Below are 18,845 nucleotides of genomic sequence, written 5' to 3' on the forward strand. Positions count from 1 at the left end.
TGCGCCTGCGCACTTGACTGATGGTCTACGCGACGTACCTAAAATCATATTGTGGAAAATTTGAAGTTTGTTGTTTTAGTGACAACTTATCCATAATTATTTATGAAAGCTTCGCGCTAATTACCATTCCAGGCGCGAGACAGAATTATTCTGTGACGGTCAGCCTGGATGCGTTCAGTCACTAACAGTTCGAGCGGTGTACGGTAGCCATCTTGGATTCGAACAAAGCTTCAGATGTGTAGTTTGTCTGTTTATCAATAATTTTTGTGCATTTTACTGTAAATAGTTTGTATGTTTAGGATATGTACGGAACGTTCGTCCACATGTGTAAATAGCTATGGCTGCGACAAGAAAATTACAAGGTAATTCAAGTTGTTATCAGGTTAGAGATTGATTGACCCCAACCTATGTAGATACGTGTTCTAGAGTTCTATTGTCCGTCCGTAGGGACCTCGGCTTTGTAGACCTTACTAAAGATAACCTTAGTTCTACAAAAACCTTTTCAAATACTTAAATACCTGACGGTATTTGTGTGATTTGACAGTACGATCTCTCATTACGTGCTCTTAAACACAGCCTCATCTTTCACTGTATCATTGACGTGATATTTGTATTTTAAACTCGTATACCTATAAAGTACGTGCTCAGAGAAATGTAAACAGTATGCGGTAGCAATAACTACGAGTCTTATTGAAAAACAGGTTTTCTGTGTTCATTAGTGGTGACAATGTTTATTGCAGGTGAAATAGACAGGTGTTTAAAAAAGGTCACGGAGGGGGTGGAGACGTTTGAGGACATCTGGCAAAAGGTACACAATGCGACGAACAGTAATCAAAAAGAAAAGTATGAGGCGGATCTCAAAAAGGAGATTAAAAAGCTTCAGAGGCTACGAGATCAGATTAAGTCATGGATCGCCTCGGGCGAAATTAAGGATAAGAGTACACTTTTAGAATATAGGAAACTAATAGAAACGGTGAGTTCACTATTACAATATATGCACTTTAGTTTCAAACTGGAAATGTAAATATACCATTCATTCTTATTATATCCACTGCCAATAAGACAAATAAGTTTATGTAGATACAATTTTGTATAAACTATCATCTAAAATGGACAAACAAGTTTAAGGTTGGTATTTTAAATGCATCATAATTGGATTTTCTAATACGGCAGTGTCTGTTCGACACAATAACAAGTGATTTAAATTCATATACCGAACACATTTCACAAAGGCTATGATCCGACCAAATTTGGTTCTGTTTTCAGTTTTAATAATAATCATATTGTTTTATTTATATTGTAAAAGTTGTTCAACCTTTGATAAGTAAAGACATTGAAAATAATTTATTAATGATCTTAATTTCTTTGCATTGCAAATTTCTGTTTTACTGATAATTATAACAATCGGAGTATTCTTAGATTTATGGATGCTGAATATTCTAATTGGTTTATAGATTTTTTTTTTTATAAGATTGTACTGCTCTAGTGTCACTTTCATACAAAATAGTTATTTTTAACAGCAGTTATAGATATTAAGCAAAGCTCTTGTGATATATGAAATGTTACACTAGGTTTTTTTATTTCATGTTTATGTTGTATGTAAAGTATTCTACATTTTTCTTGTTAAGTTACAGATAATGTTAGATAAATTTGTACCTACAAATGATACAAAAAGTCATATAGGCACCTTTGGAATAAGCCAATAATATATAGCTATTTTAAAATTCTATATTTTATAAAAATTAAATTGTTCCCATACTTTTATTGTGATTAATACTCACCTGTGACATTGTTTACAAAATATTGTTTTGATGCTATGCCATGGTTACTGGGTAGCTTACAAATTGATTATGCAGGTGGAATATTGCCAAAAGATAAAAATAAACATATAGAGGAATAAATATATTGCGAGTACATATAGAGGGGATAGTCCAATTTGTTAAGGACTTAAAGTAGTTTGAATACTTAGACAAAACAAGTTATTTACACATACACAAACTTGTAAAAATAATTCCTAACGAAAATGTTTGTTTTTCCAGCAAATGGAAAGGTTCAAAGTTGTGGAACGGGAAACAAAAACGAAAGCATACTCTAAAGAAGGGCTCGGTGCGGCGCAAAAGTTGGACCCTGCCCAGAAGGAACGAGAGGAAATGTCATCATGGCTAATATCTTCAATAGATGCACTTAATTTACAGGTGTGGAATGTAACTCAGTGTATATAGAAATCCATATATTATATTTGAAAGGATTTATTTAATCACAACAGCACAGTTCAATAGTAAGCTTATCTCAATGACATTGCATATCAAAAATATATATATGCATGCATCTTGTGCATAGTACTGAAATGTTGATATAAAGACTTATGCTGAATCACATTAGAGTGATGTTACAATGAATTTAAAGATCAAATCCATTATCATGTGTCTAAAATGACTGTTAAAATGCAGTATAAGGCTTATGAAAATTATACTGCATTTCCAGATTGATCTTTTTGAGTCTGAAGTTGAGTCACTGTTAGTTGGTAAGAAGAAACGTCTGGACAAGGAGAAACAGGATCGTATGGAGGAACTCAAGCTCAAGTTGGAAAGGCACAGGTTCCACATAAAGAAGCTAGAAACCTTACTCCGAATGCTAGACAACATGTCCGTAGAAGTGGAACAGGTGAGGATATATCATATATTTAGGTATAAGTTATTAGATAGCCTTATGTAAATTAAATAAATTTCTTTTAATAGTATATTATTTACCAAATTTTAAAGCTCTGTAGATCCATCTACAGTAAAAGATCTAAACCATTTTTTATATAAAAAAGTCATGATTATATGAAAATTATGATTTTGAAATAAAATGCAATATATTAAACTATTAATTAATTGATGCAATGTATGTGTTTTGTTACTATGAAACATATTTTTAGATGTAGGACTGTTATACATAAGCACCAATCACAAAATGTTACTTCTATATAGCTTAAAATGTTACAAATTTGATGTTACAGATAAAGAGAATAAAAGAAGATGTTGAGTACTACATAGTATCATCGTTAGAGCCAGGGTACGAAGAGAATGACTACATCTACGAAGACATTAATGGCCTGGACGAGATCGAGCTCAGTGGAGTGGGACTGCCCTCGTCGGCTACAACGGATAGCAATAATAGTAACGATTCACCCGGTTCACCCACCAGTATACTCTCAGGTGATACTCAAATTAATATAATAACTTAATCTTTATATAAGGAACAAGCAAATTATAAGTAATTATATGTAGTGCTTAAATTATATCTTTATTATATTTTATTTTACTAACTAATTAAAAATTCTGTGAATATTATGTTAAAGAAAGATATAAGCGAAAAAAACAATACAAAATGACTATTTCCTTAACTTTATTCCATGATAACATATCTCCTTGTATTCATAGCTGTTGGCATTTAATAAGAGTAACGTACCATTTTCTGTTTCTTCAGGAACGAGTCCCGTGACGTCACCATCGCTAGACACACACAACCACACGACGGATTCCATAGACGTTGACAAAAAGAAAAAAGAAGATATTACAACTAAAGTAAGATTCAAAACTAGTCACTTACAAACAACAAAATAATATATATACATACAAATATACGTACATGTTATATGTATAGGCCAGTAGGGGATTTGCTGTAATTGAAATGTAGTTGCTCTTGATCTTTAGCATTATATTCACCAGGGACTGAAGGACACGTGATTCGCTCAAACAGTTAACGATTGTTTCACAATCTGTACGTCGAATAACCGGTACACTAGTATTCAGTGTATACTCAACACTAGTTTACTGGTTATCGGTTTGTAGGAGTTCAAAAAGGAGGTCTTACATTCAACGTCCGTTAGTACTGTCTCAAAAACTATAAATGTGTTTTCCTTTTTTTTCATATGCAGTATATTTTAATATATAATACATAGGTTTTGTATATACTAACACAAACGAATAATTGTCTGTGCGAAGTATGCCATTGTTTTTGATATCTCACCTATCACAAGTAGGGGTGTCATAGTGAGTGCTGAAAGTATACATCCGATGTCTGTTACAGCCTATCAAGCCGCTGCCGCTCCGTGCGGTGACGTGCGTCAGTCCGGCTAACGTTAGTTCCTTGCTCAATAACTCCGCCGCATCCAATAGGTTCGTTCTGTTATATACTTACCATGTTTTATGGATGCAGTCGCGACATACAGAAGAAAATACTGTAATTTTAGAACAAAAGTAACATAAATACATATTTTCCAATATTTAATCTAAATTAAATTTAATCTGTCGTATTTCTTAGTTTGTGATAATTATAGTTATGGATATATTTTTACGTATATCGTATTGAGCAATAGTATTCGTGTTTCCAGCAGTATAAACAATTCTGTGACGTCGGTGACTTCGCTGTCGGGGTCTTCGACGCCCAGCAAGCCCGCGCCGCCGTCCCCGCACCCCGCCCCGCCCGCGCCGCATCCCGCCCAGACCCTGCCGCCGGCGACGCACCCCGCGCCCCACACACCCGCCTACCCCGTACCCAGGGTACCCGGTGAGGAAACACGAAGAGAATACTATATACACAAAAACAGTGGCACAATACACTTGCAAGTTATTAAAAAAATGCAGATGTGCACTCTAATATTAATAAAGCAATGAGCATACTGTATGATCCTCATACACCATGTAGGAACTCATATTTAATAGTTATTGCTATGAGTACTATCCTTAGAAATTAGAATCAAAGAAATGAACGTAGAGTAAGAAAAAACAATTGTGCCCACAGAGGGACCTGCACACAAACCACCAAAGACGTTAAATATGAGGGCTGTATGTGAATTCATATATAAAATTAAATCAAAACCCTTGATGTTTTACAGCAAATTAGACATCAATTATGTTTTTTTTTTGCATCCTTTCATTCGCTATTTCTATAATAATCATTCTCATAAACTTAATAGAACTGAAAAAGATAACAGACACTTCAGCAGCACCTCAAATCATCTAAATATGCAATACACTTTGTCTGAAAATAATCTCATTTATATATTTCTCCTTGAAAATCTGCTTGTAAAGAAATTAACTAAAAAAAACTACACACATTAATCAGTCTAACTGCATTTCTACCAGTGCTAGAGGAACCTCGGTTGAAAGAAAGATTGAGATTCTAAATCACAATTTGTATGAAAATATATAATTGAATATGAAGTAAAATAAAGAATTTTTACCTCTCTATAGAATATTATTGAGAGGGCCTATGAATAAAGATTTTTATAAACCTCTCATAATTTTTCTAAATTCAACAGATGTTTCTGTTTAGTGATTTTATATAATAGACTGACTTACACGCTTCGTTAGTAGAAAACAATAAATAAATAATAAGTATCTGTTATCAAACCGTCGGTGATAATAGTACGTCGTTTTGTTTACACAACAAACAATACTTATCAATGAGTGAATGGAACAATCGCGAGCCATTACGATTACCTTCCACTGGCACGACGCCAGCTCTCATACAAGTAAAATATTTAAAATCCAAGCGATTTTAATCTTTAAGATTTTATACGTAGAAGTAAAATTTAAATAGCCTTCCAATAGGTCTCGTATATATTGCAAAGGATATATTGGCATGAATCCAATACGATGATGACACAGCTTATTCGTTCAGTCGTCAAACCCTATCCGAAGCGATCCGAGCGTGATTAAATAAAAAAAATAATAAAGAAATGATTTCCCGCGCAAATGTCGATTAAATATGGACGATGGTAAAACATTTGAAGTGCATGAATTAATGTGATGTTGTGAACTGCGCAGTTGTCAAGTTCAATGTCGATTATATAATGTTTTATTTTGTGTGTATTATATTAACATGAGTGCACATGGAGAATGTGAACGAATGTCGTAAGATATTTTTAAACAAGTTTATTCATTGTCATGTGTCGTGATAACATACGTGAGCGGAAACTATTCTATATAATTGTTAGTAGTTTTCAACTGTAGATGAAAATTGTTGAAAAGAATTATTTAACGTTGTGTCAAAATAGTCAAAATCAAAATACTTCTATAAAGTGCCAGTATAATTATAATATTAGTCGTATTCTTGAGTACCGGGCTTCATAATGAAGTAACCTTTTGACTCCGTTTTTTGTATATTTGAAATATTTCTTACAATTTTGGAGCGAATTAATAATTCGGCTTATCTTTGTATATCATAGACGATAGTGTTATTCACATATTTAGATAGGTGTTGAGACAAGCTTGTAATATAATTTTAATATACACAAGAACACTAATGATATATCACTTCCTGTAAATGTCATTGACCCTGCAGCCTGAGTCATTTAACTGCACGTCTTCCACGTGGCTGTATTGTTTGTAAATAAACCGGTTTTGACTTGCCAATACAGTTTAGATAACTATGTGACGACCTCGCTTGATCTTTGACTGATTAGTTTATTTAGAATAAAATTGATGACATTATTATTATCCGTAACTTTTTTTATATATATAAAAGTACTATAACTCTAATATCACAGTACACTTTCTTGAGAAAGAACCGTTAATATTATACGATAAGTGAAATTAGTAAATAATACTCGTTTAAAATGATCTTCTGATCTCATGGCGTCAGTATTTCATAAATGTTTGAATAATTTGGCTACAGCTACCACACGTATTTGGCTCAGTGTGATAATTAAACATATAAATATTGTAACATTATAAACAGACAACAGTATAATGTATGATCATATTATTAAATTAAATTTTGATACATAAAAAAATAATATAAACGTCGACCTTGCTCCGAGGTAATAAATAATAATTCAGTGTCAATGTCAAGCGTAGTGTAGTGTGGACTCGGTGAGTCAGTCGGTACAAATATAGTAACGACTAACGTCGCGTAGACGTCACTAGTACGGGACCAGTTTTTATTTGATATTTAATATTAATAATTAATATGTAAATAAAATAAATGTTCACATTATACGGAAATAACGAATAAAACAATAAGATTAACATTCAGCTGCAGCTTTGTATTCTATTTCTTTTTTTTTGGTTAAATAGTAAGTTTTTTTTGTAAGGTTTGTTTTGTTTTGATATATTCTTATACCGATCGTTCGTTTCGAAGGTAGCTATCATGTGATCATTAACACTTGTATCAATATTGGCATATTGTAAGCAATTATACACAACAAAACATGACCAAACATGTGCACACTATACAGCTAAACATGAAATAGATTAAACATATTTGATGTGAATGTAATAATGTTATTGTATGTCAACAGAGGTATTGGAGAATGGTCCCGTGTCGAGCGCTGTCCTTACTCAGCTGCCGGCGCACCCCGTTCTCGTACACGCGTCTCACCCAGTGTCTCACCCCGTGTCGCACCCTACATCGCACCCCGTGTCTCATCCTGTGTCACACCCTGTGTCACACCCCGTGTCACACCCTGCGCCGGCGCCAGCGCCGGTACCTGTAAGTACACCCACACTACTTACTATACGTCTATTATAAGTTTTTCCAACTACAGTCCGGCCGCTCAGAGAATGCGTTTCTGACACCTGTCAATTCGGTATAACTAGTAGTGACGTACAAGAAATTATGTTTAATAACATTATTTATTGCATTAATTATATTATACATATATATATTTAGTTAGTTATTTTATAAAGTATATTTCAAAAACAATCTTAATTAAAATATTAACATTACATTTGTCCTGTTTTGTCACAACACTACAAAATAAAACAATTGACTTCAACTAGATATATAGCAGCTTAACAGGGTTTTACTTATAAAACTATTGTTTTTTAAATTATTATTTAATTGTTAAAATTTTTGACTCAAAATTAATGTGTTTAGTGTAAGAATACTCATATATCTATTTTATATCAGCTGTTGATAAGGTAAATAAAACTATTTTATGTGTCATGTCAAACTTACATTTGCGATTCGTTGACATTCTGTTAGAAACACAATCCAATCTCTGGCCACTGTAACTTTATGGTTATCCAATAACAAATTTCCTATCATTTTAGTAAAACATATATACATTTGTACTAATCAGTATGTCTCAGCATGTCAGTAACAAATTAAAATAGATAGACAAGGCAATGCTTTCGCAATTCATGTCAATGGGAATTTTTGAACCCACCATGATTATAATGAGCTCGAATGTGATTGCCCACAAGTCCCTTAGTTTCAATATCCTTTTACCTACAACGGAGTTTATTGAATAATTTACATACTAACTTATGCATGTGAGAGACCTAATTAATTCCAGTAAGAAACATACCCTTTGTTATGCTTAAGATATTTATATCACTTTTTAATGTTCCCAGTTTTGTTTTATTTCTTATACTTTCAATAGATTTATCATTAAATTGTAGCTTTGTAGCCTTTGGTTCGGATTATAGTTTAGATAAAATATTATCTATGCAATTAAATAATTATTTATACATATACATATATTTTTTGTCATAATTCCCCGGTTAGTTTATTTTTTAGGTAGGAGATATTTTGAGTATGACAATTTTATTATTTTGATGCAATTTGGTATAAGAAAAAAAAAATAATAAGTCTTGTATTTATTATTTTCCACTTCATTTTGTCCACCTCTTTGAAATATTTTACAATTCCTGCTAAAAACACCAAAATGATTACATTTTCTATCTATGTATATATTTTAACGTAGATTATATTTCATTACAAGCTGCCAAATTTTGAAGAAATAATCGGATTCGTCATGAAAGTAAGTAAACGGAATGAAGAATTGAGGAGAGCTTTTTTTTATAAAATATGTAAATATATTTATACAAATATGTACGTGTCATGTCACAAGCGCTCGCGAACTTGTAGTTTTTGTACATTAAACATGAATCCAACACGAGTCACATGTTTATTTCTCACAGTCCATTAAAACCGTTTCGACTTGAATCTCTCTTGAAAACGAATTCGGGCGTCGCGGGCGTGTGATTATACTTCGTTACATTTAAATATTCAAATTTCCCGCGCTTCATATAGAGTAGTATATAATCTGTCGCCCGTACATGTTAATTATCTGTTGACGTATCGAGCTTTCATATTTATTTCTTTACTACCTACGGTTGTTTATTTTTTTCTCGTCTCCGTTATTATCGACGTAATAGTTTTTATTATTGTTCCGATGTAACGTAAATAGTTTGAATTGTGGATTCTATCGAACTATGGGTTGTTTAACACAAGTTATCGTCAGCTGTGATTCGTGCGTCGATGTAAGTGGAAATATTTATTTGTTTGACATATGGATAGGATTCTACGTATATTTTATGAAATGAAATCGCGAAGTCGTTTTTATTGTTCGTTTTGAGGTATTTTTAAAAGTTTGTGAATATGAAATTTACGAAAATTTTGTTAAAATTAGTTCGATATACAAATCACGTATCACGTACGTACGAGTCGTGATAAAAGTCGCACTTCAAAGTTTTATCATGAATCGTTGTATTTCAGTGCTCGTTAGTCACAGGATCGTAGCTAATACTTATGATAATGATTCGCAACACTCGGAATACCTTCAATACTTTATAACTATTGGCGATTTAAAACAACGGAATAATATGCATCCAGTACTTAGCTTCGACCATAATTATTTTTAATAACCGTTTATTTGCGTCTAGAAAGAGTTTATTCGTGATAACATTAATTACGAACACTAGTTTATTGATCTCCTTGACTGACAAACAGTTTGTACAATCTGTTTGAATACAATTCTCTTTTTTTTTGTAACAAAACAGACGTCAAAGAGTTCATCTGTAACGACGTTGTCGTCGTCGACGGCGGTCGTCAACTCGTTGTCTCACAACGCGTCCGGAGCCCCGTCGCCCGCGCCGCCGGCGCCCTCGGCCTCTGCCCCCATCCCCGCGACAGCGACCGCGCCCCCACCAGCGACCGCTCTCAACGGACCCACGCTGGCCGTAGCACAGGAACACACGCAGTATGTTAACAAGTGAGTTATGTGTCTTAAATAGCATTTGATATATAATAATGCATAATATTCGATGAGATAATTTTTTGTTTTAAGTTTCCGTAATTGATCAAATTTATTTAGAAAAAGTTTTCACTATTCAAATAATTACGTCTTTAACCTTACAGCGATGTTGAGTTAATGCTTAACTAAAATTCAAATATAGAATGAATAATTAATGGACACGAGCAGGATACGAACTTGCAACCCGCGGAATATAGCATTCAAGTAGTTTAGTATACTGAGCTATCGCGTCCCGAGTGGAGTCTGTGAATGATTCCATTTATTACTTAACATATTAGAATCACTTTATTGCTTAATTAATATGAAGTAGGTTAAAGCAGTGACTTTAAATGTATATATAATGTAACAGTGTGAGGGCGCTGTCTCCGCCGGCGGTGAGCGGGAACACTACCGCCAACAGCATGGACAGCGGCGTCACAGGAACCGCCTCGCTGAAGAGCATGGCCCAGGAGGCCGTGCAGAGAGCGGGGCTCGACCACCACCACACGCAGGTACGGTGCAGGAATTGTTCATTGATTGGTACACACACACATAACGTTATGAGATCTAAGATCTTCGCTAGTATTCATTAAAATAAAACTAATATTCTTCGGAGACCATGTCGTGTGCCCGTGACCGCGGTCGGTGAAAAGTAACCGAAACGTCGGGAGTGTGTTGTTAAAAATAATAAGAAACGCGTAGTAAGTATATCCGAAAAATATTAGTCTTATTTCAACATATTAACGTACTTCATGGCTTTCGTCATAAACTTCAATATAAAGTTATATCGGATATCAGATATTTTTAGAATTGATATTTGTGAGCGAAATCTTTTCAATAGCTATATAGATTTTTTTTGCGAAATCCTGTCATAATTCATAAATTTTGTAACACAAGTACTTTTATTGTACATTGAACATTCATTACTTCTCGGATACCTTTCAACCGAATTAATTCTTTTTAGTTTAACTATCTAATAATTTATGACGAAACTAGTAACTAAACAGAATAAATTATCGTCTACTCAGAGACAACAGTATATGTAAGTCAATATGTTTTCGGATATAACTTTCCTTTATACTGGACTTATTGAGACATTTGGATTATTTATTCTCATACTATTACTTATAATGTCGTTTATATAGAAAATCTTACACGAGCTAACGTATTTACATTTATATTTGCAGGCGACGGGTACAGTCGGCTCGCTAACAGGAGGCACGGGCGCCAGGCGAGGCACAGCACTCTCCCAGGCGCTCATTCCGCCCATACTGGGAGTGGCGCCGCTGGGACCACTGCCACTTAATAATGTAAATGACATTCAATATATTGTGTATGTTCATGCCTTTATTTGTATTTTCTCATATTTTTATGTGACGTTCACATTCCTGTATAAAATGCCAAAGTATGGTATTTTAACTCCACGTCGCCAATTAGATAACTCGTGTGGGAAGTGTACAAAAATTTCTTTCTTTAGGAGTGATCTCAGTCTACTAAGAAATAACGTGTAGTGCATAAAATTAGTATGGAGTCAATCATTAATGAAATATGTTCATATCGTTTGTTCGTTCCAGGACCACCAGGTGCAGTTCCAGATGATGGAGGCGGCGTTCTACCACATGCCGCATCCATCAGACTCGGAGCGCACCCGAGTCTACCTGCCCAGGAATATTTGTCAGACACCGTTATATTACAATCAGGTCTGGAACACCTGTTTTTTATTGTTATAAAAGAAATTAAAATAGTTTGTCTATATGTATAGATGAAATAATCATAACAGAACATTCGGCCATGGTCTTATATTGTGTGTAATAAATTTGCAGGTGTTACTACCCCACTCAGACTCAGTAGAGTTCTTCCAGCGGTTGTCGACAGAGACGCTGTTCTTCGTGTTCTACTACATGGAGGGGACCAAGGCGCAGTACCTGGCGGCAAAAGCGCTCAAGAAGCAGAGCTGGCGCTTCCACACCAAGTACATGATGTGGTTCCAGAGACACGAGGAGCCCAAGGTTATCAATGAGGAATACGAACAGGTTAGCAACTGTCTACATTTGGTGTTCCCGTGTGTTAGAGATATATGACGGTGACTGACATGACTTGACAAACACGAGGTGTTGAGGATTAGTTTATCTCCGGATAACTATGACAATGTTAACAGTGTAAATCGTAAATTAATATTTTATAATTAAAAACTTTTGGTGGTAGTTAGTATTATTGTCGAACCCATCTTTGGATAATTTGGATCGTGTGAGTGTGAGATAAGTTGACTCGAACGATTTAATGATATTTACGGTCACGACGGTCAACGGGAGATTTAATTGCTTACTTCACCCGTCCTAGAGTACCGAGGCATGAACCTCACGAGGTGACTAGCAGTAGAGAGGGGAATAGAGTGTATGCCATCAACGTACAAAAAAAAACAGCAAATTAATTAATCACAAGCCCTTTTTACTAATTTTAATCAATTCTTATAAAACTTATAAATAGTGAAAAAGGAAATCTTACACATTCTGTTTAATTCCAGGGCACATACATTTACTTCGACTACGAGAAGTGGGGCCAGCGGAAAAAAGAAGGCTTCACGTTCGAGTACAAGTACTTAGAAGACCGCGACCTGAACTGAGCGCGCTCGCCCCGTGCCCCCGGCCCCCGAGGCTCCGCCGCCCGCCGGCCCCGCGGGCCCCCGCCAGCCGCCAGCCGCCAGCCGCCCGGCGGCCCCAGGCCCCGGCAGGTCGCCGAACATTTCTCCGTCATTCCGTTACCGAGTATTATATTTATGGACGGTTCATATAATCTCTGTGATGATTGGTGAACTGCGCCCGCTTTAATCGTGTAAGACTACTCAGCGACGGCCGCGGGCTCCTTTTGTATCATAATTTCACTCTTCTGGCAGAGGAATAACGAATTTGTTAGCGAAAGATATCATGTGATGCGATAAGTTTAGTGAACATTGTGATATCGGTATAGGCACCCGCAGCGCGCTCCGACCACCCGCGGGCCGCTCCCCGCTGTCTGTTGGACTCGACGGAGCGTCAGGCAGCGTCATGAATCATGTTTTATATGGAATCTCAATTTTATAAGATTTTATAAACGTCATGGATATATCGGATGTGAACGTCGGCTAGGAAAAATACATCGAATGTACAAATGTAAGACATATTTTGTATGAAGACACTTCACAGCCCGCACCCGTCGGGGGGCGATGGTGTGTTACATAGACTAAGAGTCCAATAAAACGATGCTAGTCATAGTATTCGAACGGGGCGGGGCGGCGAGCGCGGGCCGCGGGGGGTCCGATGGCGCTGCGGGGGATTTGTTTTAAACTTATGTAGCGACTGGAATTAGATTGGAATTATATTAAGAGCCGGCCGGCGAGTACCGCCCGCGACCCGGGAGACCCGGTGGTGTTGACGTCCGTCTGTTGGACCTTTTGTATTTAGATGTTACCCTTTGTCACTTCCCTGATATGTGAACTCGTTCCGAAGTATGGTATAACAGGTTACTCGAGGTTGTACGGCTATGTTTAAGTGCCTAAATGTCTTCCTAGAAGGAAACTGGATCGGTTCTCACCTAACCTGTCGCTTTTATGGTCTCTCTACTACATCACCCGGGGTACTCGCCCGTCGGCACCGTCGATAGCTAGGACATCTCCAGGATGATGTTACCGATATACTTTTTCACCTCCGACACTACCTTAGCATAAAAATTATTGTAAATCTATTATTTAGTGCATTTAAATTGAACAAAATTCGTAGAAGAACTATTCGAGCGTGTACATAATCACTGCCATGTGTATTTTATTTATAAATATAGTGTATCGGAAAAAGTAAATAGGATTGCTGGGATCGTACTTATTTATTTGTGATATTAACTTGTATAGAGCGAGGTGAAAGAGTATATGTCTGCATGTCTACGGAATAGAGCTGCCAGATGGTGCGAGCCGCCGATCCGATACAAGTGAAATATTCCTATTGTGGGAGCAGAGAGGGTGACTGGAGGCGGCGCGGCGGGAGCGCGTGTGCTCGAGCTCGAGCCGGCGTGGCGCGAATCGGCCGCGCCCGAGCTCGAGCACACGCGGCGAGGCGCCGCTGGGGACGGGCGGTCGAGCGGTGAACGGCGAGAGCGCGTGATCTCCTTATTCCGTGCGTGGTGTTGATAGTTTTCATTTTTGTAAAAAGTCTATCGTGAGAGAACATGAAATGAGGTAAATAATAATTTAAAAAAATATCTGTACAGTTCTATTTGTATAGAAATAATAAATAACGATTAAACATTAAAAAACATGTTGTGATTTCTTCTTAACGGTTAGTCTGTAAGAGCGTCGGTTTAGGGCGTCGCCTCGTTTTGGGGCGGGCGCGTTTTATCGCATTTCTTTTTATTTATTTTTTTATTTGAAAGAGATGACTGTTTACTTTGTAGAATAAATTGTAAGAAAGCATTGAAACATTTTGTTTGCTTGCAATTCACTGACATCCATACGTTTACTAAGTTAAGTCACCCCGAACACTGGAAAAGTGTTTCAAACTTACATAATTATTTATTTAAGGAGGTTAAACTGTTGTCATCACTTTAACCACGTGTCTGTAAATAGTTGAACTAGAGTCTGTACCGTTGATTTTGAATTTGGTTTTATAAAGAGAACCGCACAACTACCTTCATTAATACAACTAACACAAGGACATTTTTAGGAGCACCACCATCACATGGGAACCAATGATAAGGGTAAAGATAAAAACTAATCCCTCCATATAACAAATAAGAAACGAATATCTCAGAGATAATTCAGATCCTCACCAACTATGATCTCTGTTCTTTAATTTCTAAAATCAGTGTATTATAATTTATCATATTAAAACCATCAGCGATTGTTTTGATCGCAGCTCGTCCATGTTGAAAGCTCTCATTTAAATACTAATAAAAGCAAATATATTTTCTATACTGTCACCAATAATTATTAAATCACTCCCATAACTCCTCTCTTAACAGTAGAGACCGTCCAAAGCAAGTTACACCCTCTCAAGATTCCAATATTATTTATAAGAATAACATTATATTATATAAATCCGTAAATGAGAGTCCATGTTATTATCAATGTTTGTATTTCATCATCGTTTCCTCTTCCCGCCATGTTTGTTCTTGTTCTTGCCCTTGATCCGCCTCCTGACTCCGACCGCCTCCTCGGTGTCGTCGTCGCTGTCGGCGCCGCGTTTCTTTCCTCTGGAGCCTTTCTTGTCTTCCAACTCTTTCATTTCCTACGAGATAAATGTATAGTACAGAATCCAAACAATAAACAAAAAAAAATTATACAATCTTAACTGTGTTAAGTTAAACAGAACTAAATGAAGATTCGGTGTAATCTAATCAATGGAAACATCATCACATGTTATATTTTAATGTAAAGCTCCTTAATTCTATTTCTCAATATTAATGGTTTAATCTATACCGACTAATGAGTTAGTACATGTCTCATCCAGTAGAGTGTCATGAGCAGATTATTGAACGATCTTAATTCATTACAATATCTTGTTTAGATCCAATATGTGTGATATGACTCCAATGTGACTAACAATCTTAGTAAGCCTCTGCGCCTCGGCGACTCTCTCCTGCAGCACCATGACCTCGTTCTCGTCCGTCTTGTACAGCGGCAGTTGTTTGCCGATCAGCTGTTCTATACGCTGGTACAACTCCACGTCATACTGAAAACAATCACAGAGTTCAAAATATTATGTAATGATTGTCACAGGATAAAAAAAAAATTGACAAATTCTAACAGCCAATAAAATCTAATTATAAATAATAATTATCTCATATCAAAAATAAACTGTATTATTGTATTGGGATAAAAAAACTTGTACGATTTCTTTAAAGTTACATAAGTCTGGTTGTGAACAATTGTTTTTTTTTTTTAAGTTTGGATATAGTTTTGAACTCGTAGGACTTAAGTCTACAAAATTACTTCATATTATGGTAAAAACAACTCTCCATCTGCCATGACTCGCCTAAACTCTTGTTTATGAACTATTTTAGATGCAGAATGTTGATACTTGCTGGGAACTTATCCAAAATAATTAAAACTTTTTTCATGTATGTACTAAGTCACCTGCGAAACAAAAGTAATAGCTTTTCCAGCTCTACCCGCACGTGCAGTTCTTCCAACACGATGTATATAGTCCTTGGAGTGCAAAGGAATGTCCAAATTGACTACCACGTCGACATGAGGGATGTCCAGACCTCTGGAAGATTTTAAACAGATTAGATCACCTCTATAATGAAAAGATTCCGTATCAATCTATAAAATATACCTAGAAGCGACATCAGTACATATCAGCACCGAGCGAGCTTTGCTTTTAAACTTATTAAGTGCGGCCAGTCTTTTCTGTTGCGACATCTGTCCATGTAGAGGCACAGCGCCCACTCCCAGCGCCCGCAGCAACAACGCCACACGCAATGCGCCCGCGCATGTCGACACGAACACTATGAACGAATTGCCCGCCAGCTCGTTCAGGATGTGAACCAGGTATACGTCCTGAAGTATATATATGATGATATTATATACATGATATATAAGAGTTACGTAACTACACATACTCTGAAATACTTTAAGAAAGTTGGTTAAAATGTACAATATTAAAATAGGAGCAGTATTAAGAAAGAAATATAGTTTAATTAATTTAAATGCCACATTCAATGTTAAAGGACACTCGCTCTCCAACATAGATTAAACTCTCTTTGTCCATATTATAGATTGACTGTGAATGTGGTTTTGTAACAGGACTAACCATTGACCACAAGTTCTGGTCAAACGTAACTAACCTTAAACTTCACGGGTATGAATATGTAGTACTGCTGCAGCTTCTCCACAGTTTGATATTTAGTGGAAACTTCCACCTTGACAGGGTCTTGAAGGGAGGCTCGCTGCAACTTCTGCACTTTCTTGGTCATGGTCGCCGAGAACAGGTAAGTGCGGCGTTCACGAGGAATGACGCGTAGTATTTTATCAACTTCCACTTCAAAGTCCATGTTTAATATTCTATCTGCTTCATCCATCACCTGGCAATGAGACATAATATTTTAGTTCTAACAAATACCTCAACACTAACAATCAGATGAAATAGACAGTGTTACAGGTAAAAGTATATTTATATCTAAAAGAGGAGTTTTAAAAAAGAAAAATATACAAAAAATATTATTATAACAAATGTATGATAATGATTATAACTTAACAGACAAAATGAGACTCACAAGATATTTAAGTGCCTTTAAATTGAATCCCTTTGTATTCTCCAAGTGGTCCACTAGACGGCCAGGGGTGGCGATGATGATGTGTGGCTTCTTAGACAGGATGAGAGCTTGTGCCACCATGTCCATACCTCCAACTATTACTGCACACTTCACACCTATACTGGCACCTGTTGACATTAATAAGTTCAATATATCACCCTTTTATCACTGCTATTATTTGATGATTAACTTGGTAATGCTATGAATTGACAACCCTGGAAAAAGCAGGAAAAATATTTATTCTTTTGCTAGTTAAGCTATTTTGACATAAGTTAATTAAAATTCTATATTATATGAATTTCAGATTATTTAATATAAGGTATGCAGATCAATATTACCTTAAAACATGATAACATATACATTTTTCAAAAATAATATGTGTATGACTGCCTAAGCATTTATTAGAATAAGTACTGAGATCTAAGATTTTCGTGAGTTTTATTCATTTAAATGAAACTAGTATTATTCGGATATACTACGCAAATTTTATTATTTAAAAAACTACATAATCCCGATGTTTCAGTTACTTCGCAGCAACCGTGATAATAAAATTTGCGTAGTATATCTGAATAATACTAGTTTCATTTAAATAGAATAAGTAAATCAACTTTTAATACTTAATCAAACACAAATAGAACAAATTTGTATAAAATGTAGATTATATTTAGAAAAAAGAAAATAAGGTGATTTGTGACATAAATTCTAATGCAACAACTATGAAAGAACTTTCAGTTGCAACAATATTGAAAAAGTCCTTACCAAGGGCTTCAAATTGCTCAGATATTTGGAATGCCAATTCTCTTGTGGGTGTGAGAATCAGAGCAAAGTATCTTTGTGGATTTTCTAACAGCGCTTGGAGTATGGGTAAAGCAAATGCTCCTGTTTTGCCTGAACCAGTTTCCGCTAAGCCAATTATGTCTTTACCCTGTAATGCTACAGGTATAGCTTCTTTTTGGATCTTGGATGGATGTTTCCATTTCAGCTCTGCACAAGCTTCACACAGAACGTCAACGACACCCTGAAAAAAATGTTTGTGCATTACAGATATATTTACTTCGTAACCTACAAAATTATTAGACAACTTGATGACTGTAAGTAAAAGATAAATTCGGTTGTTCTATTTGTTATCTTCCAAATTAGCTGAAATCAGCCAATTTCAAATTAATTTAAAGTTTAACTTACAAGTTCTTGAAAAGTCCCTGTGTCTTCTTCATGGTTCTCTTTAATTTCAACTTGCTGTTCTTCGTGGGAGCCCTGATCCTCACTATCACTCTTTTCACTACCACTTTTTTCTTTATCTTCCGTCATTGTTATAAAATTGACAAATTATTTTCCCTAATTTCAATCGCTCAATGAGTGAAATACAATAATCAACACATGGCCATGCTCCCACCTTTAACATATGCCAATGTCAAATGAACAGTAATGTTATTATCAAAAAATTTTATACTGTATTTTTCTTTATTATAAATCATAAAAATATATATTTTTGTATTTTAGGTAAAGAATGAGTAAAACAATATTTTTATTTTTATTCTCTGATTACGAAGAA

General features: G+C 35.7%; 2 protein-coding genes across 4 annotated transcripts; one reads left to right on the plus strand and one right to left on the minus strand.

Annotated features, from left to right (window-relative positions):
- Window positions 1–14,456, plus strand: LOC116770451 (CCR4-NOT transcription complex subunit 3). 3 transcript variants are annotated; one of them, XM_061527947.1, is made up of 15 exons: window positions 1–362; window positions 741–973; window positions 2,040–2,195; window positions 2,485–2,664; window positions 3,002–3,200; window positions 3,472–3,569; window positions 4,075–4,163; window positions 4,379–4,554; window positions 7,292–7,482; window positions 9,780–9,991; window positions 10,383–10,524; window positions 11,200–11,322; window positions 11,587–11,712; window positions 11,836–12,045; window positions 12,537–14,456. In XM_061527947.1, the coding sequence occupies exons 1-15, from the start codon at window positions 338–340 to the stop codon at window positions 12,633–12,635; spliced, it is 2,259 nt and encodes a 752-aa protein (XP_061383931.1). In that variant the 5' UTR covers window positions 1–337; the 3' UTR covers window positions 12,636–14,456. The 3 variants fall into 3 exon arrangements, with proteins under 3 accessions (XP_061383931.1, XP_061383929.1, XP_061383930.1); XM_061527945.1 differs by having other exon boundaries at window positions 2,485–2,663; window positions 2,992–3,200; XM_061527946.1 differs by having other exon boundaries at window positions 2,485–2,663; window positions 2,992–3,200; window positions 4,382–4,554.
- On the minus strand, window positions 13,701–18,712 carry LOC116770452 (ATP-dependent RNA helicase DDX47). The gene is made up of 8 exons (XM_032661933.2): window positions 18,476–18,712; window positions 18,053–18,311; window positions 17,255–17,421; window positions 16,826–17,062; window positions 16,315–16,538; window positions 16,113–16,245; window positions 15,580–15,708; window positions 13,701–15,264 (listed from the first exon to the last, which is right to left on the minus strand). The coding sequence occupies exons 1-8, from the start codon at window positions 18,599–18,601 to the stop codon at window positions 15,118–15,120; spliced, it is 1,422 nt and encodes a 473-aa protein (XP_032517824.2). The 5' UTR covers window positions 18,602–18,712; the 3' UTR covers window positions 13,701–15,117.
- Window positions 18,713–18,845: the final 133 nt, after the last annotated feature.

This window comes from Danaus plexippus, assembly GCF_018135715.1.
Source record: "Danaus plexippus chromosome 13 unlocalized genomic scaffold, MEX_DaPlex mxdp_15, whole genome shotgun sequence".
In the NCBI taxonomy this organism is placed as follows: Eukaryota; Metazoa; Arthropoda; class Insecta; order Lepidoptera; family Nymphalidae; genus Danaus; species Danaus plexippus.